The 24321-nt window shown below is 37.7% G+C and overlaps 1 protein-coding gene across 1 annotated transcript; it reads right to left on the minus strand.

Annotated features, from left to right (window-relative positions):
* Positions 1-279: 279 nt before the first annotated feature.
* On the minus strand, positions 280-23952 carry cul3b (cullin 3b). Its single transcript, XM_058745233.1, has 16 exons — positions 23516-23952; positions 21667-21864; positions 14179-14292; positions 11978-12138; positions 10337-10451; positions 9693-9921; positions 8306-8451; positions 8038-8214; positions 7559-7729; positions 7369-7476; positions 7151-7275; positions 6939-7035; positions 6712-6843; positions 5639-5825; positions 1457-1602; positions 280-1307 (listed from the first exon to the last, which is right to left on the minus strand). The coding sequence occupies exons 1-16, from the start codon at positions 23576-23578 to the stop codon at positions 1176-1178; spliced, it is 2301 nt and encodes a 766-aa protein (XP_058601216.1). The 5' UTR covers positions 23579-23952; the 3' UTR covers positions 280-1175.
* Between the last annotated feature and the right edge of the window lie 369 nt (positions 23953-24321).

Consider the following 24321-nt stretch of genomic DNA (forward strand, 5'->3'; position numbering starts at 1 on the left):
GGCGGCACTAGTAGGAACGTCATAGGCTGTCGCCCTCCAACATCAAGTTCATTGTCATATTTAGTCACCGGTCATGCAGAAGGCATTTCCCATAGTGTCCTCTAGAGGGCACAGTGCAAAGTCTCATTTGAAAGGGAACAAACCTTATTGGCTCTTTTGCATCAAGCATGCACATTTGAGCTGTCATTTACCATATCTATTGTGCTCTGTTTGTACATTGCTCATTGTTTTGATGTCCTAGCTACCAGGATCCTCCATTGGGGAAATCAGAACAAGACAAAAAGTCTGACCCAAAACGGCCAATCCTTTTATTGTTTTTTTTTTTTCTGTATTTTTCTACATTTAATGATGAAAACAAGGCCCTGTACAGTTCACTTCAGCATTGAGTACAATAACAATTATTTTACAATTTATACACATTGAAATATAATAATGCTGAAAACACAAACTGTGCCCCATCCCTGTTTAAACTGCTTTCAAAGGACCCATCAAAATAAAACACTTTTAAGTCATCTTTTACAATTGGCCATGTTAGACATGAAAAAAACTAAAACAAAAACAAAAAAACGGCAAGGGAAAAAAGACAGCCAAACCACCATTTTATATGCTGTGTAAGTGTTGCTCCATCAGTCTTCAGTAAAAGCATGCTTTGAACCAAAAGCTACATCCCTTTGTCACTCAGATACACATTTGACAATCTTACAGGTAAAGTACTGATGGCAAGAACCTGTACATCCAAATTAGGTGCCACAGACGCAAACGCACTTACACAGATATAAGAAAATAACTCAGAAGGTATTTCATGATATGAATGCTCGTAATGATATCCAATGCTGGGAAAGTGTGTGGCTTACTGTATTAATTCGGTTGTAGGATTGTGAAGACGCACACAAAAATCACTTCTCTCATAGAGACCAAGACCTTCTGTAAAAGTGTTGAATCTAATCCAGTGGAAAGCGTCGTGGGAATCGAAAAGAACTATTTAAAATAAGTTCATTAGAAGATGAGAGGTTTCTTCTCAGTTTATTCCCAGTACGAATGACAACAAAGGCAAAAAGGGCATAAAATAAAATAACATCCCATGTGAGGTGTGTAACAAAGTCCCAAAACAATGCTCGCTCACTCACTCGCACTCTCACTCGCTCTCTCATGCCAGATTTAATTGCGCTCCTTGTTCATGCTACGTATGTGTACACTTTGCGATCTTCTGGTGTTCTTGCCAAGTATTCTCTCTCGATAAGTCCTTCAATACGCTTTTTAATGACCACAGGACTGGGAAGGAATCGTGCCCTCAGCTGCTGGGTTACCTAAAGACAAAAACACACAGGATCAAACTGAAGCTCTATAAACAATTATTCAAAGAAACAGGAAAAAGATGAGATCACACTGTTATTCTCAAATAACATGTTGATGTGTGGCTGAACATTTTTTGGATATTTAAACTATGTCTCCACACCTCTGCTACTAGAACATTGTGCTGCATCTTCTTTCTGGACTTCATGATCCGAACGATAGCCGCCTCAATCTCGTGTTTCCTGTCATCATCCACTTTCTGTCGCGTCTCCTTCCTCTCAGGGTCCGATTCTCCCTGTTTGGCTGCAACTGCAGAGATGTGACACACAGGTTACAGAAAAACACTTTCCAAATGATTAACTAACAGAACTGTTGAAAAGTAGCATGGGTGTACATCTAAACGATGCTGTGTATAACAATACTTATTATCCTGAAATACTGCATTTGTGAGGAGAAACACAATACAGAGTCATAATATGACATTCATAAGGGATGAGCGACATGCAAAAATGTATGCAACAATGATCTTACAATATTGGTCTTTTCACAGTATATACAGTTGTGTTCAAAATAATAGCAGTCCAACATCACTAACCAGATCAATCACTGTTTTTGGTAGAAATTATATTTCTATATGGCAAATATTTTACTAGTAGGTGTGGTAGAGCAGTAGAAAACCAACAGACCCAAGAGTCATGACATGCATACTGGTGATTCTGTGTAATTGAATAATTAATTAAAAAGGGCACGTTCAAAATAATAGCAGTGTGGAGTTTAATTCGAGAGGTAAATCATTCTGTGAAAACACTGGTGTCAAACAAGTGGCCCTTATTTAAGGACGAAGGCAGCAAATGTTGTACTGTGCATTTATCTCTGAAAACATGAGTAAAATGGGTCGTTCCAGACATTGTTCGAAAGAATAACGTACTTTGATTAAAAAGTTGATTAGAGAGGGGAAAACATAAAGGAGTGCAGAAAATGATAGGCTGCTCAGCTAAAATAATATCAAATGCTTTAAAATGGCAACCAATACCAGAAATATGTGGAAGGAAACGGAAAACTACCATTCGAATGGATTGAAGAATAGCCAAAATGGCGAGCAGCATCTTGGTTCCAGACCAAAAAGATTAACGTTATGGAGTGGGCAGCCCAATCTCCAGACCTTAATCCAATAGAAAACTTGTGGGGTGACATCAAAAATGCTGTTTCTGAGGCAAAACCAAGAAATGCAGAGGAATTGTGGTCTGTAGTGCAATCGTCCTGAGCTGCCAGACTCCATGCAACACAGATGTGAAGCAGTTCTCAGCGGTTTCTGAGACACATCTGTGTTGCATACAACTAAATGTTAGTTCAGTCATACACAAGAAAGCTAAATCTTCAAGCAGTTTTCTGTTTATACAGTAAATGTTTGACTTTGTAAAGAAAAATGCAGACACTGCTGTAATGTGTTTTTAAATTTAAAAAGACAACAAAATATCATCGCTGTCAAAAATGCTATTTATTATTACGATATACAGAGAACTTTTCATATCTGAAGACAATATCCCATATAAAATATCCCCTCAAAAGCTCCACATCAGCAATATTTTTGGTGGTGTAAATGAAGCAATATTTTCATCAGTTTTCTATTCAGCATTTACATATTTAAATCTGCATGTTTTTAATATTTACCCCAGGTTGTTATTTACCTCCATAAAGTCCAATATTTTTTAACCTTATTAAATGTATGCGTCATCTTTCATGTCAAATTCTTACAACTGATGAGGAAATGTAATGTAATATACACAACAGGGCTGTTAGCAATCAAATTAAATAATTTGCACTACAAATTTACAACCGCAATAAATAATGTTATGAGATTAATGTTTTAAATGGATTTTTTTGAATATACAAATAAGAAATGTTGGTGGAAAAATGCATACTTTTAAACTAACTAAACCACCCGTAGGTGGCGGTAAGTCACTTATTCATTCAACCGATACATTCAAAACACTGAATCATTCAGGAACAAACATGCGAGTGCTGCTTGGAGAATGTGCAATACTTCTGATCTTTGTTTGGAACTATTTTCGTTGGTGAAATAGAACAAAACAGTCAATATTCTGTCTAAAATGTAAGTAACTACTTAACTACTTGTTTCTTGAGCCAAAATCAATGTAACACATTTAGCAAAATAGTCCCCTTGTCATGGTATGTTATCATCATCATCATGTTATAAATAAACTAAACATTTGGAATTTTTACCTCAGTATGTTTGTTCTGTGAGTTTCTTTATGTTTGTCGTTATGCTCATTTGATTTGATTTCTCAATATAAGTCTCTCACAGAGACAGGCAGCATGAGCCTCAACAGCGCAACATTGATACCAGAAATACACTATCCATTACCAATCGCTGTTTACGCTGAATGTAATAAAATGTCACTTAAGTTTTAATCAAGCTATTTGTCCCGTCGGGCAAGTAAAATCCTCGAGCAATTTTTCAGTAAACTTGTATTAACCCATTTAAAGCAGCTCGGAGGCTTGTCAGCGAGCTGCTGGTATTCGCAGTAACTACAGCGCGGGGAATCTTCCGTCTGTCCAATGATTGTAAACAGTCCCTGGGTCCGTCAGATTGGTGAAACTTTTGCGGTAATGAGACTGAAGATATTTAAGACCCACTGAATCTGAATTTAAGACATTTTAAGGCCTTTAAGCAAAACTTTATTTAATACATTTTAAGACTTTTTAAGGACCCGCGGCCACCCTGTGTAACAAAAAGAGTCAACAAATTGTTCTATAACACCAAGATTTAAGTGAATATGCACCAGACTGGAAAAAAAAGAAAAGAAAACGCAAATTCACACTTGAACGATAGAGGGCGCAACATGACCATGAGAAGCTGCATTCTGGATATCAGAAGAGCAGGACGCCAGAGAAGCAAGTTCAGCACTGCAGAAATCACAGTCTGTCTGCTGTCTGTATTTAAACAGCACATACATAATACACATGCATTTTACTATGAGCATAATCCAAATCAATTGCTTCACAAACTTTTATAATATATTTTCCTATTATAAAAAGAATTATATGTGACCCTGGAGCACAAAGGCAGTCATAAGTAGCACGGGTATATTTGTAGCAATAGCCAACAATACAGTGTATGGGTCAAAATGATCCATTTTACATAGTAGAGTTTCTGCAGGTCTTAAAAAGTCTTAACTCACATTTTCACAAATGAAGGCCTTAAAAGGGTCTCGAATCAGAGACTTTCTAGTCCTTTCAAAGTCATGGCATTAAATGTCACTTGCTCTGCAAAAACTGAATCTTCCTCAGTGTTTTTGTAATTTTTCTGACCCTACTCACAGATATTTGTGACCACAAAAGCAGTCATAAGCAGCACAGGTATATTTGTAGCAATAGCCAACAATACTTTGTATGGGTCAAAATTATACATTTTTCTGGCAACACTTTACAATAAGGTTCATTAGCTAACAATATTAGTAAACATGAACTAAGAATGAACAATACTTCTACAGCATTTATTAATCTTAGTTAAAGTTCATTTCAGCATTTACTAATGCATTATTAAAATCACAAGTTGTGTTTGTTAATGTTAGTTAATGCTCTGTGAACTAACATGAATAAACAATGAACAACTGCATTTTCATTAACATTAACAAAGATGAATAAATAGTGTAATTAATGCATTGTTCATTGTTTGTTCATGTTAGTTAATACATTAACTAATATTAACAAATGACAACCTTATTGTAAAGGGTTACCATTTTTCTTTAATGCCAAAAATCATTAGGATATTAAGTAAAGATCATGTTCCATTACGATATTTTATAAATTTCCTACCGTAAATATACCAAAACTTAATTTTTGATTAGTAATATGCATTGCTAAGAACTTCATTTGGACAACTTTAAAGGTGATTTTCTCAATATTTTGATTTTTTTTTTCACCCACAGATTCCAGATTTTCAATTAGTTGCATCACGGCTAAATATTGTCCTATCCTAACAAACCATACATCAATGGAAAGCTTATTTATTCAGCTTTAAAAAAAAAAAAAAACTATTATATGTTTGAGAAAAAGTAATCCAATGCAAAAAGAGTAAGTTGTAAATATAAAAGTGGTTATTTGAACCTGTAGAAAGATTTTTGTAGGATCACGTGACACTGAAGTGATGGAGCTTTGCCATTAAAATAATAAATACAATTTGAATGTATATCAAAAGAGACAACATCGTTTTTTAAGTATTTCAAAGATGAAAGCTTAATTGTATTTGTATGGGTTTTCATCGTTGCTGAGCATCTCATCTTGGCTCGAGTTCTACAACGTCGGTCAAGCTGAGCGTTACCTGTTTGAATCTTGACTCTGTGCAGTCTGGAGGTGAACTGGTCATTGACAGTGAAGACGTGGCCGCTCTCGATCTCTTTAGACTTGGGTTCTTTCGTGAGGACTCTCTGTGTGGGCTTTCCACAGGCCAGAGACTGCAGCGCCCGCACCAGCTCTCTCTCTGGGATATCCGTCTCCTGCTGGATCTCCTGTCAAGAGCGGAAAACAACAGGGACATGTGGGAAAAGTACAGTAATGCCATTCAATGTACAGGCTGATTAATAAGAACTATGAGTGAAGGTCAGTACAACTGATGCCTATTCTGGAACCAGTGCCTCTATTCAATTGTTTATACGAGTAATTATAGCCATTGAATATTACAGGAAAAAACATTATACAAAAGCTGTCACTGGGGCGGTACTTTTGAAAAGGTACACCTTTATCCCTTATTTACCCCTGCTTATTGATACATTTTAGTTCCTTTTGAAAGGGTACCACCCAGTGTATAATTGAAAGCCAGACCTAAACTGCAAATGATCAACAACTTTCAATTTAAGCAATCTTTTAGCTGTGCCTTGTATATGTAGTGTGTTTGGGGATGTTTCTTTCTCTGTTAATCCTCCATTTGAACAGAGTTTTCAGTTATTATTACTCACTTTAAACTTTATCTTGCACATTAATTTTCATTATAAATTTGCAGGGGTCTGTACAGATGGTTTAAAATGAAATTTTAAAGACTTTCAAAGACTTTTCAAGCACTACTTTCTGGATTTCAAAGACTACAATCAGATCTCATTTATCACATATTTTTTATTATACTTTAAATTTAAAAAAAAAATTGATAAATAAAAATATACTGATAAACAAATTGGTACAAAAAAAAAAATGTGCAGCACATGCAAAGTATGCAACTTTGAATATGGGAACATCAACAAAAAACTTCAGCACTGGAACTAGTTAAAGTAATTATTATATTGCAATCCCACGACTTGTTCTAAAACTATTGCTTATATTTTAAGGATGCGTACATGAAACATGTTTTTCTAAAGCAGAGAAATTGCCCAAGCTTTGCCAAATGTGGCACAAGTGCAGTACCTCAAACGTGGATTTCTCTCGGTTGTTGAAAAGCATGAGGATTGTCATCTGGAATGTGGAAACCTGCAGGATGTGCTTCCTGGCATTAGAGCCTGTGACCTGAGCCCCACCGACTATATCTGAGCCATCCTCCTGAAGAAAGACGCAAATCAAATTATCACAGGTTAGATTATTAAATAAGTAAATTCTTTGGAATTACTCGGAATTCTTCAGTGACTGCTTGTTACCTTTTTGATTGGCCCATAGAAGGTGGCATTGAGGTCTGCTGATCCCATGTGATGTTGTAATGTGAGCTGCCTACCGCTGTGCTTAGCTAAATAAAATCTGCAATGAAAGAGTTAAGTGGCCGTGAACACACACAAAACCTCTCAAAGTCAAAGTTCTTCCCAAATGAGTTAAAAACTGGAACAAAGCGACTGCAAAATACAACAATCAACACCTTCTAAAGACCTCGAAAGCATGTCTTGGTGAAGGGGGGATGTTACATTTGGGAGTCGCTGACTGGGTCGGCCAGTATCCCGTCGTTAGCACCCTCACTGTGAGGTCGACACCACCTAAAGACACCTAAGAAGAAAACACGATTAAACACCATTCAATCTCAATCCACTGCAATCACTTCACAGTCTCGCTGTATTCTGGTTGTATTCGCTGTATTACCCCTGTCGACGTAAGGTGCTGCCGAAACTCATCCATGGTTGTGTTTGAGATGCTCATGTCCCTGAACATGCCTTCCAGTTTAGATGTGAACTGACATCCGCACTCCGTCTGTGGAATGAGAAACGTCACATGAAACACATACAGTGTTAGGGCACGCTGAGCCTCCGCTCTGAACAGCAGCAGATCTTGCCTTTAGCTTCGAGATCATGTTTTTCTCCGAGTCATCAGACACGCTCTTGTTGGTGAGGAGTCTTCTGGCCAGGTGCTGCTTGTAGTAGCGCTCAAACACGTCCTTCTCCTGCATGAACCTGAACAGCACCATGGCTTTATCCAAGATCGACTCCACCTCCTGCTCCGTCAGCTAAAGCACAGACAACAGAAAAACATCTTGGATTAACTACTGACTTGATATACGTAATCTACAAACAATTTTAAAAACTGCTAAGGTTTCATAAATGGTGTATGGAGTATTTTGGAAGGTTTAGTGTTTTAACTACTAATAATGCTTAGCAAAACACATCCTTCCTTTTCACTCATCCACAATGTACACTAAATGATCCGGTTTTAAGATTTAAGAACTGATACTGCGTTGCTCAAATGAAGATTTTTAGGCATGATTTCTATATTAGAAAGCGTCCACTAATCATGTGACTAGAGAAACTGACTCACTCCTTTCACTCCTTTCTTCAGCTTGTCGTCAATGAAGAGCGAGAGATACTCGGGCGAACGAGAGTTCAGGTTCAAGAAATACTCAAAGTCCCCTGCAATGGTCTGCTTGAATAAACGGTCGTTGTTAAAGGACTCTTGCAAGAAGCGATCAAACCGTGACTTCAGGTCCAGAAGACCCTAAGAAAGGAAGAGAGAGAGAGGGAGGTTTGGACATAAAGGTCTTTTCCACACCTCATGTGTTCTGTGAGTTAGATATTATCTCTATTACCTGGATGTAGTCAACAGGGTTCTTGCCTTCTCCTTCCTCAGACACCAGAGCTTTGCCCTGCTCCCTCAGATAGGAGCTCATACACTCGCACATGGTCTTCAGGCCATTCGGCACCCTGCTGAACAACTTGTACATGCAGGCCAGATCTGCACACACAAGCATAAATATTATCTCTATAATATCATAAAAGCTTCCAAACCACTGATGTCCATTTCCTATTAATCTTCTATTTAACTGAATGTTACATTCAAGTTCATTAAATGTTCCAATTTGAATTTAGGAACAAATGAAATCTAAACTTTAATTTATCAAATGCTTTTTTCTTTGCTTGTGATAAACCAAAATTATTTTGACCATTAAGCTGCACAGACACTTCTTTCAGAAATGTGTTTCTGCATAGTCACAACTCTGAATACAGTAACGTGACTGCTCATGTATTTAGTGTTCTGCCTAGTGTAAGAGTACGGTCACATTAGCAGACTAAAGAAGGTCCACTGTGAACAGAGCAGTGATGGATGAAGCAGTGCTCACACAGAAGTCACTTTCAAACTAGGGCTGGACATTTATTAAGTATTATCTTTATCATTATTTTTATTACTGAAAAACAAGACGCAGGCAGTGGAAAGGGGAAAATTACAAGACGCGAGCTGAACTTCTTTTAACTTGAGCGCCACATTTTTAGAAAAAGACACGAGACGTGAGCACAACATCCAAACGCATCCTTCAAGAGCATGTTCACATAGAAAAAAACATGAAAAAGCAGGGTTGTGAAATGCAAAAACAAAAATAAAGTTTGATATTTCATATTCCCATGATGGTCACAGGCTGAAAGCTTCTGGCATTTTCTTTGTTTTTACAAAACATTTACTGTTAATCATAGTCTACTGGTGTTATACTTTTAGTTATTTTGAATTTGAATTGCCTTGAACTTTCGAGTTGACCTGTAAAACTCAATGTCTACTTTTTTTTTTTTCTAAGAAATATTTAGCAGTTTTCTTATTTTGTATTACTTCTGAACATATAGGTTATGTTTTAGGCATTTTTGGACAATACTTGTCGTCATATTTCATGCAAAGATTTGTTTTACATTTACACTATGTTTGCTGCACATTTGGAACAGAACTTTCTTTAACCAGATGGTTAATGAAGTGAATGTTACTTGAATCATGTTGCAAGTTGACAAGTTAAAAATATTTTTTTGTAAAAATCAAACATTATCTTGTATGAGTCAAATGTTCAGAAAAAAAAAAAACTGTTTAAGAGAAATTGTGGAAAATGGTCATAAAACTGACAACTAAAATTATAAGAGGACCTTCTTTAACCACTAAGCTTTAGTACCGATGTAAAACAACAGTAATAATGAATGACTGAGATGAGGACGGTGCACCTTCTGTCTTTCCATTCTTGAGCATGTGCACCAGGCCCGAGTTCTCCATCTCTACAATGGTCTTCATGTGTTTGGAGATCAGCTCTCTCTCCACCACCTTCACAATCGGCTCCTCCGTCGATTTATCCAGGCAGTGTATCACTCGCTCGATCTCCTCGTTTATCCGTGCCTCCACTTTCTTTATGTACACGCTTGCACTGTTCTCGGCTAAAAACTTTTGACTTTCCATCTGAAAAAGATTAATAAAATTAAAACAAGGGTTAAAGCATGAGAAACAAACAGAAACAGAAAACATCACATTAATGTAGAAATTATTACATATTCAGTCATTATTTACTCACACTTATGTCATTCTAAACCCCCTGTTTCCAAAATATTTTTGAGCAATCTTCACATAAAAGTCTGGTCAATTCAACATTCAATTTAAGAAAGATTGATTTTTATTTTTTTTAATTATTTATTTATTTATTTTTTACAGTATGCAGGTTTGGAACAACAGTGTATAAAAGATACCACTGATAAGCAGACAGCATTTTTATTCTTTGAGTCAACTTTTACTTTAAAATGCTAATATACACATTCATCGTGATACCAACTACAACCCATCTGATAGAGAAATAATAATGCAAGTAAGTGTAACAAACCTGAAAGAATTCAGCAGACATTTCTAAGAATGGGGCCTCGAAATCCTCTTCATAGACGGACCGTCCTTCCAAGCCCAAAATCATTAACATCTGACAAGCGTTACGAATGGCACCCCTGAATGAAGACAAGCGCTTATTACAATACACACTAAGAAAACTGCAGCTACTTTCCCCATTACATTTAATAACCAGTCTGAGTGTTATAAAAAGCAGCAAATCCGAATTTTTATTTTTATTATAAATATTTTTAAGTAAATATCTTAAATTGTATAACAAACATCTTCATCATCATTTTAAGAGGTCTTATATTTGGGGATGGAAAACATAATTTGTGATACAGCTTAATGAGTTTGTTAAACTTCAAAAGGCTGATTTCATTAAATAAATATGAGCGATGCACATTTCAAAATTAAAATGCAGCAGTCGTGGGGTCTAGTCTCGCCGCTTCAGAGCAGTTTCATGATCAACTGATCTACTGCTGATGAATTATGACAGGTTTTATTTTATGGTGTTTATATTGTAATGTGTTGTAGACTGTGGTAAGAGCCCATATGTTATCTCCCTCATCTTTTTGAATGAGCCTTAAATTCGAATGCAATATAGAATTAGAGGCTTGTTTTTTTAATATTTGTATATTGTATTAAAATCAACTTCTCGTAATAATCTTATATGTTCAGAAAGGCTTAAAGTCAACCAACATTTAACACATTGATGAGAGGTAATATCAGCTGTTTATTCAGCATTTTTTCTGTTGCTGTTGAAAAAACCCACAATGTATTCTTTAAGAAGAACTTATAATTGGGCCCATTAAATGGTAATAAAACCAGTATTAGTTATTATTCTTTGCTTTATGCATAAAGTGATTTTAAAGGGATAGTGAAAATTCTGTCATCATATACTTACCCTCACATCGTTCCAAAAATCTATTCTTACTTCAGTGGAACATAAATGATCTTTTGAAGAATGTTGGTAACCACTGACTTCCATCGAACAGGCAAAAAATACATTTCTCAAAATATCTTCTTTAATGCTTTACAGAAACAATTCAGTCATACAGGTTCGGACCGAAATGAGAGTGGGCAACTGATGACAGCAAGTTCATGTTTTGGTGAACTATCCCTTAAATGAAACAAACACCGCTGTCTCTTGATTTAATGAGTCCTTTTCAAAAAGTAAAAAAAATAAAATAAAATAAATAAATAAATAAATCATTATGCACAATTAAATGTGGGCCTTTTTACTTTCTTTAAAGTATGTCACTGGCTAGTTTGACTTTTAATACCATAAATTTGACATTAAAATGACATATTACCTATTTTTTCTTTATGTAGAATGTCTTGGTACTTTTTACACCCCAAACTCAGGCCGTCCTAGCCAGAGGGGCTCATGTAGTGTTGTGTTTGCAAAAACAACAGAGCAGAAAAGTGGGTACTTATAAGGCTCATGAATTTAATTCACAGGATTAAAAAAAAAAAAAAAAGTAATTGGCAAAAAAAAAAAAAAATCTGGCATTATTGTGTGCACATTAGTAAAGGTAGGGTTTGATATATTAAAAATAAAGTATTTATATTACGACGACTCGCACACAGTTTTCTGCATATATATGTGATGCTACTCAAACAAAACAACAAAGACGCCCACCTGTCCACCACCTCTCCTTTCCTCTCACGGGCAATCATGTCGAGTAAGGTCTGCTTCAGATGGTCCCGAATGCAGCCGTAACGAACCACCTGGTCTCTGAAGATGATGAGACCTAGATTATAGACGTTCTCTACGTTATTCTGCTGAACATACACCCGGTCCTGTACAAAGACAGAAGGGAAGAGAGGCAGAGAAGAATGAAGCTAAAATAACTTTCTAATCGTTCACGTCCGCATCGCGATGCATCGATTAATTTTGACACCCCTAGGTGCCAGCAGTGTGCAAACACTCATAGAAAACAGTCTGTTCAAAATTTAGGATGCTCCTTAGTAATCTCCATCACCCAAATATTGCAGTACAGCTGTATAGCTGTAATAAAGTTACAATTAAAGTTGTTTAAAAACCAGTGGTCAGTTATATTAAGTTCATTGTGGCTGATGTTGCAGCTATAGCGACTGCTTCTCATCACTTTGTTTTACCAGAAATGATCATGCAATTCTTATTATAAACACTTATGTAAGGGTTACGGTTACAATATTTTTGCTGCAAAGAAATCCCTTGCCTTAATCACTTCAATAAAAATCACTTAATGGTTTTCACATAACTGGGTCTAGAAATCTTTACCGATGCATCAGAATTACACAAGCAGCGCAGCAGAGCACGTGTGCAGGCTACTGCGCAACAGAAATAGCCCCATAATACCGTCTAGCATCCAAGTTTGTTTTCAGAAGTATTTTCCTAGTAACAATATACATATGATTCAGCACATAACTGCATCAATTTAATAACTAAAAAAGAATGCAATTAATATTGCCATCTTTGGCTTGTTAATTAAGGCGTTTGTAAGGCACCATTTAAAACTGTTTACAATATTTGGTAAAAATACACAAATCCATGAAGTGAGCAAACATTTAGGTGAGATAATTACAATGAGAGTCAGCTAATGGGGAAAATTCCCCCACCTTTTCTGAAATTAATTTCAGGCCTTGGAAAAATGAGATTTCTCAAAATGTCTGTTGTGTTGCAAAGAAGCAAACCATTAAATTTTGAAATGACATGAGAGTGAGAAAATGATGACATCATTTGTATTTTTAGGTGAACTATCCCTTAAACGCCCCCCTGCTGACAGATGCAGACACACTCACTGACCTCCAATTCTCCAGAAAATACACCATGGTGGCCAAAATCATTAGAACACTAGTATTTTCTCCAACTAAAAAATGGTTTCAAATCTTTTGCTGTAGTGTGTCAGTAGGAAATATCAGTTTACATTTCCAAACATTCATTTTGCCATTAATAGTAATAATCCAGTGAGATTTTTGTCTGACAGCAGCCAGTGCTCCACACAGAGATCTGATCTGATCAGCATCAGTCTGTCTCGAATTACATGAAACAGAACAAACTGAGAAACTAAATCCAGAAGAAGTGTGTCTCCAAGACGCTTCAAGAAAGCTACCTGCAAAGCTACAATATTGTTAAAAGTTTTAGGCCCTTGTGTAAAAATGCTGTAAAATGAGGATGCTGTCAAAAATAATGTCATAAATAGATTTCCTTCATCAATTAACTTCTATTTACTAAATTAAATCAACATTTGTTGCAAGCATCCTTTGTGTTTAAAGCAGATTTTGTCTTCGGTGCACTTGCACAGAGTTTCTCAGGAGCTTTGCAGGTAGCTTTCTTGAAGCGTCTTGGAGACACAGTTCTTCTGGATGTAGTCTGTCTCAGTTTGTTCTGTTTCTTCATGTAATCACAGACAGACTGATGATGATCAGATCAGATCAGATCTCTGTGTGGCTGTTGTCAGACAAAAATCTCACTGGATTATTACAATTAATGGCAAAATGAATTTTTGGAAATGTAACTGACTTAAAAACATTTTTCATCTGGTGAAAATACTAGTGTAGTGTTCTAATAATTTTGGCCACCACTGTAAATGGGAATTAGAACTTGAAATGCAGCTAACCAGGGCTGCATTTCCCAAAAGCATTGTTTGCAAACTATGGTCATTAGTTCCATTAAACTATTGGTAATGACGGAACTAGCAGCAATAGTTGCTTTTGGGAAACATGCCCCAGAATGATTGAGGTTTATCAACACAGCAATGCCTTGCAAGCTCAGTAATAAGCTACTACTACTCATGAAGAAGTAGCATCAAGACAAATCCAATCACCATACAATGAAAGACTGTCATGAGGACCCACCATGTACATCAAGATGTCTCTGATCATCACCATTGCCGTCTGGTGGTCATTCCAGGCTTGATTGAGTGTTTGCAGAAAGTTGTTATTCAGGGAATTTAACACATCTTCTCGTACCTTTAAACAGACAAAGACTGGAAATAAGTACAGGATAAACACGGCTTCCTGCTAATTCATATCAAGCCAGCAAGCAGAAACAACTCTGTGTAATCAGTTAATGAAGCACTCGCGTCACATGCGGTACAGTGAACATCACACCTCGAACCCACTTAGTTGTTCTCATTTCATTAAACCAACATTGCCTGCTAAGGCCTGTTCACACCAAGACAAATGTAAAGATTTCCATTTGAATGAACGGCTGCAGACACATACATTCACCATCAATGCAAGTGTTTTTTTTTGTTTTTTTTAATCTCTTTTTTTGTTAAGGGACAGTGAATAGCAGAGGACAAATATGGAACCGGCCTCTTGTCTCTGTACTATTGTGTTTGATAAACACCATAGTAAATGCAGAAATCTGAACTGCTACTTAAACATTTAAATAAGCTACGTGAGTGCCAGAAACTAGGGATGCTGTCTGCTGATACTGATAGTTTAGTGGTGATGTTGTGCTGTATGCTTTAAATGTTCTTATGCTGTCACATGCTTAAGATACAGTACAGACAGCATGATAACCGTCTCAGAAAACATGACAATATGTAGTATTACACAACTGGATTCAATATTAATTAATCTGAAAAAAATTCAGGTAGGCCTATTTTTTATTTTTATTTTTTTTTAAGGAAAAAAAAATCTCTCAACTGATGCTATAAATTAATTTGGTCCACTACTATAAAATAAAAGGTTGAAACTAATAACAGAAATAAAACTATTATATTCAACTGATATTTCTTTCCAGATATACTGATAACGCTCTCAAAAATGTATGTAAACATACATAAATAATTGACAGTAAATAAGCTCCTCGCTAGTGTTTTCCTTTCATAGCTAACTAACCAACTGTGAACACTGGATAACTTTCCTGAGGTAAATGTAACATTAAGTTACTTAATGTTTACAAGCTGTTTAGCACCATTATATAATAGATGCCTGCTTACGTGTATCATTTGTTTTCAGCGAGAAAATTACAAAAAAGAAAAAGAAAAAGAAAAACACTACAGCACCTGTCCAAAAATCAGAGACATGTCGCCTTTACCATGAGGGCACAGTAAAAAAAAAACTTGTCTATACTAGCAAAACAGTCTGGAGTGGACAGAAAGTCTTTGAGTGAGAGAGTGAAGGCCAAGATCAGAGTTTTTATATTTCGCTCTCACTGAATAAATATATTGATGTTTTACTTTTTTGAAATCAATAAATGTTAATATTTTTGTGAATCAATCATGATGTGGGCTTATTTGGAACACATGAAAGAGATGATGCCACTTGAAGCAGCTTAAGCCATCTGTGACGCCACATTTAAGAGCTTCAAAACAGCATTTATTGTTTGATTTTCATTATAAAACGGGCCAAATTTGAAAGCTGAGACTTTGTTTCTGATCAGAATGTTAGCAAAAGGGAAAAACCTGCGTAAACAGTGCTGTTTTTAAGAAGTGAGATTGCATTAATGTGTTATTATTGCATTATTATTACCTAAATTCAACAGAGACATTTATATAGTACTGTATGTTTCCTCTGCCTTCTGATTCACAGGAAATAATCGGCTCTGATCATCAGTTGATTAAAATGACTGTCCGATAGCGCTGATAACTGCTTTTATCGGCCAATACATCAGTGCATCAGAAACAAAAAAGCTGTGCACCTACGGTCAAAGAGTGAATTTGCATTTTCATTCAGCCCATCTGCCTTTTTTCACATTGGTCTAAACCAGCGGTCGGGAACCTATGGCTCACACCTGACTCGCCAAATTACATTTACATTTACATTTAGTCATTTAGCAGACGCTTTTATCCAAAGCGACTTACAATTGGGGAATACATCGGCGATTAATCTTGAAGAGGCAATCAGACATACGAAGTGCTTGCAACACCAAGTCTCAGACATTGTTCAAATAAATACAAACTACCAAAGGAAGGAATAAGTAAAGATAATTTTTTTTTTTTTTTTTTTAAGTTTAGGATGAAGTCAAGTGCTGTCGAAAGAGATGAGTTTTCAGTTGTTGCTTGAAGATTGACAGGGATCCAGCATTCCGGATAGAGGTGGGAAGATCGTTCCACCAGCCAGGAATGGTGAATGAGAATGATCTAGAGAGTGATTTTGCGCCTCTCTGTGATGGTATCACGAGGCGTCGCTCACTAGCAGATCTCAGATTTCTGGAGGGGATGTAGTTTGTTAATAGAGAGTGCAAGTAAACGGGTGCTGAGCCAGTGGTTGTTCTATATGCAAGCATCAGTGTCTTGAACTTGATGCGAGCCGTGATTGGTAGCCAGTGCAGGGAGATAAAGAGAGGTGTAACATGGGCTCTTTTGGGCTCGTTGAAGACCAGTCGTGCCGCTGCATTCTGAATCATTTGTAGAGGTTTGACTGTATTAGACGGAAGTCCAGCCAGAAGAGCATTGCAATAGTCCAGCCTAGAAATGACAAGGGCCTGGACAAGAAGTTGTGCAGCATGCTCTGTCAGAAAGGGCCTGATCTTTCTGATGTTATATAGTGCAAACCTGCAAGATCGAGCAGTTTTGTAATGTGGTCTTTGAAGGTCAGCTGATCATCAAAGATTACACCAAGATTTCTGACCGAAGTTGATGGGGTTATTGTTGATGAACCTAACTGGATCGTGAAGTCATGCTGTAGAGTCGGAGTGGCAGGGAGGACAAGAAGCTCAGTCTTTGCCAGGTTGAGCTGCAGGTGATGTTCTTTCATCCATGCCGAGATGTCCGCCAGGCAACCTGAGATCCTTGCAGTTACCGTTGGATCATCTGGTTGAAAAGAGAGGTAGAGCTGTGTGTCATCAGCGTAGCAATGGTATGAGAATCCATGTGCCTGTATGATGGGACCCAGTGATGTAGTGTATGTGGAGAAGAGGAGGGTCCAAGAACTGATCCCTGAGGAACCCCAGTGACCAGTGTATGTGCTTTGGATACCTCACCTCCCAGGCCACCCTGAAAGACCTACCAGTGAGATAGGATTCAAACCAGCGAAGTGGAATGCCAGAGATGCCCAGTGATGAGAGGGTGGACAGGAGTATCTGATGATTGACAGTGTCAAAAGCGGCAGATAGGTCCAGCAGAATGAGGACTGATGATTTGGAATGGGCTTTTGCAATTCGCAGGGCTTCAGTGACCGAGAGAAGCGCAGTCTCAGTTGAATGGCCCTCCTGAAACCTGACTGTTTAGCATCCAGTTTGTCGTTCTGTGAAAGAAACAGTGAGACTTGGTTGAAGACAACTCGTTCAAGTGTTTTCGCTATGAACGGAAGGAGAGAGACAGGTCTGTAGTTTTCTATAAGAGAAGTGTTTAATGTAGGTTTTTTGAGCAGTGGGGTTACCCGAGCCTGCTTGAACGCAATGGGGAAGTTACCTGTGAGTAGGGATGTGTTGATGATGTGTGTGAGTGCAGGTAAGAGTGTGGGTGAGATTGCTTGGAGAAGGTGTGAGGGGATTGGGTCAAGAGGACATGTTGTAGGATGGTTGGAGAGGAGAAGCTTGGATACTTCAGCTTCAGTGAGTGGACAGAAAGAAAAGATGGGAGTTTTAGCAGTGGATGTGGTAGGGTGAGGGTCCTGTGTGCGTGGAGGTGAAAACTGACCACTGATTGATCTAGTTTTGTCTGTAAAGAAAGTGGCAAAGTCATCAGCTGTAATAGAGGTGGAGGGAGGAGGTGGAGGGGGACAGAGGAGGGAATTAAATGTTCTGAAGAGATTACGCATGTCTGGAGCGCTGTCGATCTTGTTGCGGAAATGTGAGGATTTGGCAGTGTGGACTTTAGCAGAGAAGGATGTGAGCATAGACTGGTACCTACTGAGGTCCGACAGATCGTTTGATTTGCGCCATTTTCTCTCTGCCGCTCTGAGTGTAGTCCGATGTTCACGAAGAACCTCGGATAACCAGGGGTTGGAAGGAGCAGCCGTGCGGGCCTAGAGGAGAGAGGACAAATGTCGTCTAGACAAGAGGTTAAGGTAGAGCATAAAGTCTCAGTAGCTGCGTTTACATCCAGAGATGAGAAATGGGTGGGTGAAGGAAGAGAGGAGGATACCACAGAGGAAAGATGGGAAGGAGAAAGGGAGCGCAGGTTTCGTCTAAAAGTAACTGGTAGGGGGGTTGGTGGCACCCTTTACCAGCAAATGATCTATTACAAACATTAGACACCTCTAGAGATCAGCAATTACTTTGTTGTAGAGCCTACATAAGCTGAAAAAAGGTTTAAAATAATAATAAATTTTTTGTACCGGCCAAAGTGTGTGTTCAGTGTGTGTTCATGAGAGTCACGACAGCAAACCACTGAGGTTTCTATGGTAACGCAGAGCTAATAAACTCAGATTCAAGCTGCTATGTAGCTTGCTTGTGGTTAGTGTTGTCAAAAGACCCGGTACTTCGGTACCAAGTCGGTACTAAAAAAAATGAAAACGCCACGGTACCAGGTTTTTAAGTACCGGTGGTACCGAGCACCGTCAACCCGGTTCTTGACGCCAGACGGCCGATGATTTCCGTGATGCAGAAAACGCGGACGGAATCTCGGAATCCAGTTATAAAAACGGAATTTACAGTTTAGCACGAAATGTCACAGAATTTGTCAAAGTTTGGATGAATTAATCAAAAGTAGGTCATTGCACTTAAATCAAATCGCGACACGGACTAGTATCTGTAAATATTAAGCCGCAAAAGTCGATTCAGATATGAATCCCGCATGTTCTGCGAGTCTCTGTGTGAATGAATGTTTTTTTTTTGTTTGTTTTTTTACTACACACACTGAAGCACGTGACGCTTGCGGTGATTTCAGCATCTGCCATCTCAATGAGGACATAAATGCATAAACATCTCCAGAACTGCTCTGAGAGTCACTTCACAAGCATTTTACCGTTTCATTTGAGTAAAACCAGCGTCATATTATATAGCTACACACAGAAATTTAAAAGGTATTCACGGCAAACCGTCAAAATAAAAGTTTATCTTAAAGACATTGTGCTAGAAATTTATTACTATTATTTAGTAGAATGTATGTGATACTATTACTACTGTTGAAAAAAAATTATAAATATTTATTTTTAAAGAAATCACACAATATTTCTTCCATATTTTAATTTTAATGGTAAATAAAGGGGATTTACTAAAAAAATAAAATGTGTTAAAATTTAATTAATTAAAAGACAAATCAAATTTGGGTGAAACTTGTTTACTGTTTTTCATACTTTTATTACTTGTGGAAAAACTTGAAACATAATTTAAATAAGTATAAAGAATGGCATTGATTTTTGTACATTTTATTTTTGTTTGACTTTATTATTAAAAATAGTGTGTTTTTTTAATTAGCATGTGGTACCGAAATTGGTACCGAGAACCGTGGATTTTCACTGGTATCGGTACCGAATACTGAAATTTTGGTACCGTGACAACACTATTTGTGGTAATAGCGAAAAGAAAGAAAAAAAAAAAAAAAAAGTGACAGGACTGAAACATACTTTGTTTTATTTATTTTATATTTTGTAACATTTCATCGGTTACTTTCGCTTTTTTCTGCGCATGCTTTCAGCGGGTGGGACTATTAGTGTTAATAATAAAGGAACGTGAATGAATGAGACAGTAAAGAGCGGGACATTCTTGATATTAATAAGACAGACAGTATTAAAAACTCAAAGCCGTGAAACAGAACTCAATCCACTTCTGACTGGATGTTTTCTGCGTGCAAGGAACACGGACAAGCGTAGTAGACTTTGTCTTCGGTGGCGCGCCTAAAACAGGGTGTAAGTATGCACATAAATACGGTCGACATGAGCACCGTGCATTATTCTTAACTTACTCAGTCTCTCTATCTATCTCTCTCTCTCACACACACACACACACAGAGAGAGAGAGAACTCTGAAGTAGGCTTGGGAATCCGATTCTGCTTATCGATTCCAATAAGATACAAATCTGTTAAAACTTTTTTTTTTTTTTTTTTTTTTTTATAAGTGAAACATTTAGATGTCAAACATACATATTCTGTCTTTTTACAAAGTGTTCTGTTGGAGCTGAATAACACCAGTAAGCAGCTTACAGAACACTTAGGCCTTTTACACTTAGGGACGTTTGCCTATGGTTTTAACAAAAAAAATACCACAGCAAAAACAACTAGACTAATACATTTTAAACATTAAATTGTTAAAAACAAGTAAACAGTCAGTAATAAGATAGGAACAAACAAATCAATTAGTAATAGCATAAATAAATACAACTGAACAAACTTCAGGTACAGAAATTGAAATTAAAACTTTAAAAACACTAGTTTTCTTTTCATAAATATTATATACATTAATTGTCATTAAAGTTACGAACGATATTCAGTCAAGATCGGTGAATGATTTTCTTTTATTCTTTGATTAACATTAATGACAGGCAGCATGAGTTTATTAGGCTGCTATCTCTTTAACACTGAACGCACACGGGCGGATCCAGAAATACTTTTTACACGTGCATTTTCTTTCACATCTGTTTACGTTCACTTAAGACAAAAACGGTTGTGTTTATGATGATATACTGACGTATTTTTGTGCATATTGGTTGGTAAATGTGAAAGAGAAGCACGTTTAGGCTCGGAACAAATCTTCTGCAGTAGAAATGCACAGAACAGTTCGAGAACAGACGCAGGTCAGGAACCCACACCGGGACGGCTTTTCTCTGTGCTCGCGCTTCAGATGTGTGCGCTGCACACAAACAGTGCTCAAGTTCTTTCCCTTCCTGCGCATAAATCGTTTAAAATCACATTAAAATGCGAACGCAGGAATCGTAAAGCAGAATCAAAATGCACGTGTCTTATCGAGTACCTGGTTCTTGGAAATTTGGAACCGGTTCTCGATACCCAACCCTACTCTGAAGAGAATTCATCCATTTTCAGGTTGAATATAGATATGTAGTTTTTATTTATTTATTTATTTTTTACTTTGGCTCTTTTGGAAAAATGCATTAACCAAAAATAAAAGGTTCCAGACCCTGGTCCAAACAGACAAACTGCATGAGAAAATCTTGAGTAGATTTTTGTGCTGAACATTCTTGTTGGTACGAGATGGCGTTCATCTCCTCCACATTACTTTCTACCCTCTGATATCCCTTTTCACTGAACTGGTGTTGGATCCTCCTGTAGCTAAACAGTAGAGCACTGCATTAGCAACGTCAAGTTCACAGAATATGATTCTCTGGGAATGCATGAACTTCAGACAAAAGCATCTACCAAACGCATAAAAGTACATGTACATGCATCGTTTCTCGGTGCTCGGCCAGAGGATCTGCCAACAGAACGGTTCCAGGTTAGACACCGTCACCCTCACCGTAGAGAAGAGGCACGAAAGAGATGTGTGGCTCTTACTTTGTTGATGAGATGTTCTGTGACCACCTCCCTGAGGCCTGTGTAGAGCTTCTCTCCGTGCTTGTGCAGGACCATGGTGTAGGCATTCCTGTAGAGCTCCTCAAAGCTCAGCCCACTGTTGTTTTTCCTCTGAATCTCCTGGATGGCATTTTTCAAGAGGTCCCAGATGTTGTTGACATACTTCTCATCCATGGTCATCTGAGATGAAGCAGAGAGAAGAGGGGAAACCATTAAGGGAGAAAAGGTGATCCATGAAGCTACCAACTGTTTGAGGGTTACCAAATTCAAATGTTATGCACTCTACAAATTTTTTACCCTTCCTTTTAAAGGGATAGTTCACCGAACTCGTCATCATTTACTGACCCTCATGTTGTTCCAAATCTGTATGAATTTCATTCTTCTGTTGAACACAAGAGAAGATATTTGGTAACCAAACAGTTACTGGTAAGCATTGACGTCTATAGTTTTTTTCCCCTCTCCATACTATGAAAGTCAATGGCTACCAGCAGCAGTTTGGTTACCAATATTCCTCAAAATGTCTTTTTATGTTCCGCAAAAGAAAGTGAGTGAAATGATATGAGGGTGAATAAATGATGATAAAACTTTACTTTTTGGGTGAACCATCTCTTTAAGGCCGTTCACACCAAGGACAATATCTATAATGATAACTGTAAATAATGATCATCCCAAGAGAGTAGGGAAGTCCACACAACATAAGTGTAATGACACAAAAAATGTCAGAATCACTTAAACGGGACACAATCAAGCAAAACATTCCACAAAAAGTTCAAAAAAATCAACAGGTCAAAATGCAGACAGAAATTACTGTGCCATTTTGTGCTTTTCAATCGCCCATAGTTAATATGTTATACTGTCAACAGCAGTTGATACATCAAAAAAAGTTAGTTCTAACAAAATACACAGCATTTGTTTGATCGAACAACTTGACGTTTTATGACAGTTATTCAAGCTATCTTACCATACCCATAGTCTACTGAGAAAAAGCAAGGTAAACACACAAAGGTCTTGGCCAACAGAACATAATAAAAGGGAGTTGTCTCAATTTTAATCTCAATCTTAATAAAGCACTTATCCCAATGCGTTCTGGGTAGTCCATATTGGCTTGAAAGAGTTGCCTGATGGCAGGGATGATTCATCATTTTCTCATGATGTCCCGTTTTCCACAAATACCTCATCATCTGACGGTCATGATTTTACAGCTGACAAGCGAACATCAATGCATTTTGGTTTACAGTAACGTTATATTGACTGTTTAGATCAAGGCAACTGTACATATATACATCAAACCTCTCTTGCAGCATTAGTGCTACTGAACTCGTTTCTTCGCTGGCAGTAACTTAAATACGTATCACGTGATACCCACATCTGCACAGGTCATGTGTGACATAAACATGCAAACGGTACATGTTTGACGCTAAACGTCGTCATAGACAAACCGACCTCCCACAAACAACGTTACTAGAACAAATGTTTTGATCAGTGACACATTTACTGTTGATTAAATAAGCTCACTGAGGTAACTTATGCAGTAAAACAAGTGAATTTGGGTCACTGCGCATTTATTTGTCATCATCTGCTGCTGTTAAACAGGTTAGCCAGCTAGCAGGCTCGCTAACTTGTGTCATTAGCTATTAGCTTGACGTAAAAACAACGCAAGAGCCTCTAAACCCAGACCAAACTGACGCTGCTCTCATGATGGTTATTTGATTATTTGTGGGATTTGGGTGAACACAGAGGCGGTGTGAAGGGATTTGTTCACACAGGCCTGTCCGCTCGGATCCCCGGAGCTCGAGTGACGGTGTTGCCGGCTCGGAGCGCTCATACTCACGGGAAAGGCTCGTATCCTCATCTTGGTGTCTTTTTTAGTGCCCCCTTTGCTGAGATTTGACATGTCTGGCTTATTCCCCGCCGTTGTCTCCTTTCACATGAAAGTCTTCTCTGACAAAAGACGGGGAACAGGTATAAAGAGGCAGCGCTGAGCCCCGCTTGACCTTCTTTATGAGTCTCACTCTTCGGACTTGTTGACAGGCGCTTCGCGTTCTGCTACTTTTCTTGCTCCAAGAGATGGCGGATGCGCAAATCTCGAAGACTCTCGTCTCACCGCCGAGGAAACTCTCGCGAGATCTTACACATACTGCAGACTACATTGAATATATTCAGCCTTGAACACGACTTAGAAACGTGTAATTTGATTAATAACCGTATTGCTGATAACGTAAGTGCTATTAGCTGTTGTTGTTCCCGAAGGAGTCGCTCAGAAAGCCTAATCCTCCGTCGAGTTATTCAAATGACAGAGACCGGTACATCTAATCACGGCATTTACAATTTAATTGATATACAAATTAAATTGTCTTCTTATCCATTAACACAAATGGTCCAGACCTGCGCTGAGAAAAGTGATACGTATCACGTGACAATCTGTTTACCTCAACAATAATCATACTGAAAGATTATAATAATAAACGTTAATAGCCATCAAATTGAGAACACAGTGAAATAGGATTATTATTGTTTAAAACCATCAAAGCTGACCAATCAGAGACAGCGTCCGGCTGCTAAGCATCACCCATTTCTTCACCCTGCATGGAAATATCTGATGCAAACAAAATATATTATTCATATCAGTTATCATAT

The sequence above is a fragment of the Onychostoma macrolepis genome, chromosome 15, assembly GCF_012432095.1.
Source record: "Onychostoma macrolepis isolate SWU-2019 chromosome 15, ASM1243209v1, whole genome shotgun sequence".
Lineage (NCBI taxonomy): Eukaryota > Metazoa > Chordata > Actinopteri > Cypriniformes > Cyprinidae > Onychostoma > Onychostoma macrolepis.

Excerpts from the sequence above, each read along its gene's own strand:
- cul3b (XM_058745233.1), bottom strand. The coding sequence starts at position 23,578 with ATGTCAAATCTCAGCAAAGGGGGCACTAAAAAAGACACCAAGATGAGG. Across the intron at positions 6,844-6,938 it reads TCTATGGGCCAATCAAAAAG|GAGGATGGCTCAGATATAGT; the intron begins GTAACAAGCAGT and ends GTCTTTCTTCAG. Across the intron at positions 5,826-6,711 it reads GAGAGAAATCCACGTTTGAG|GAGATCCAGCAGGAGACGGA; the intron begins GTACTGCACTTG and ends CGCTCTTGACAG.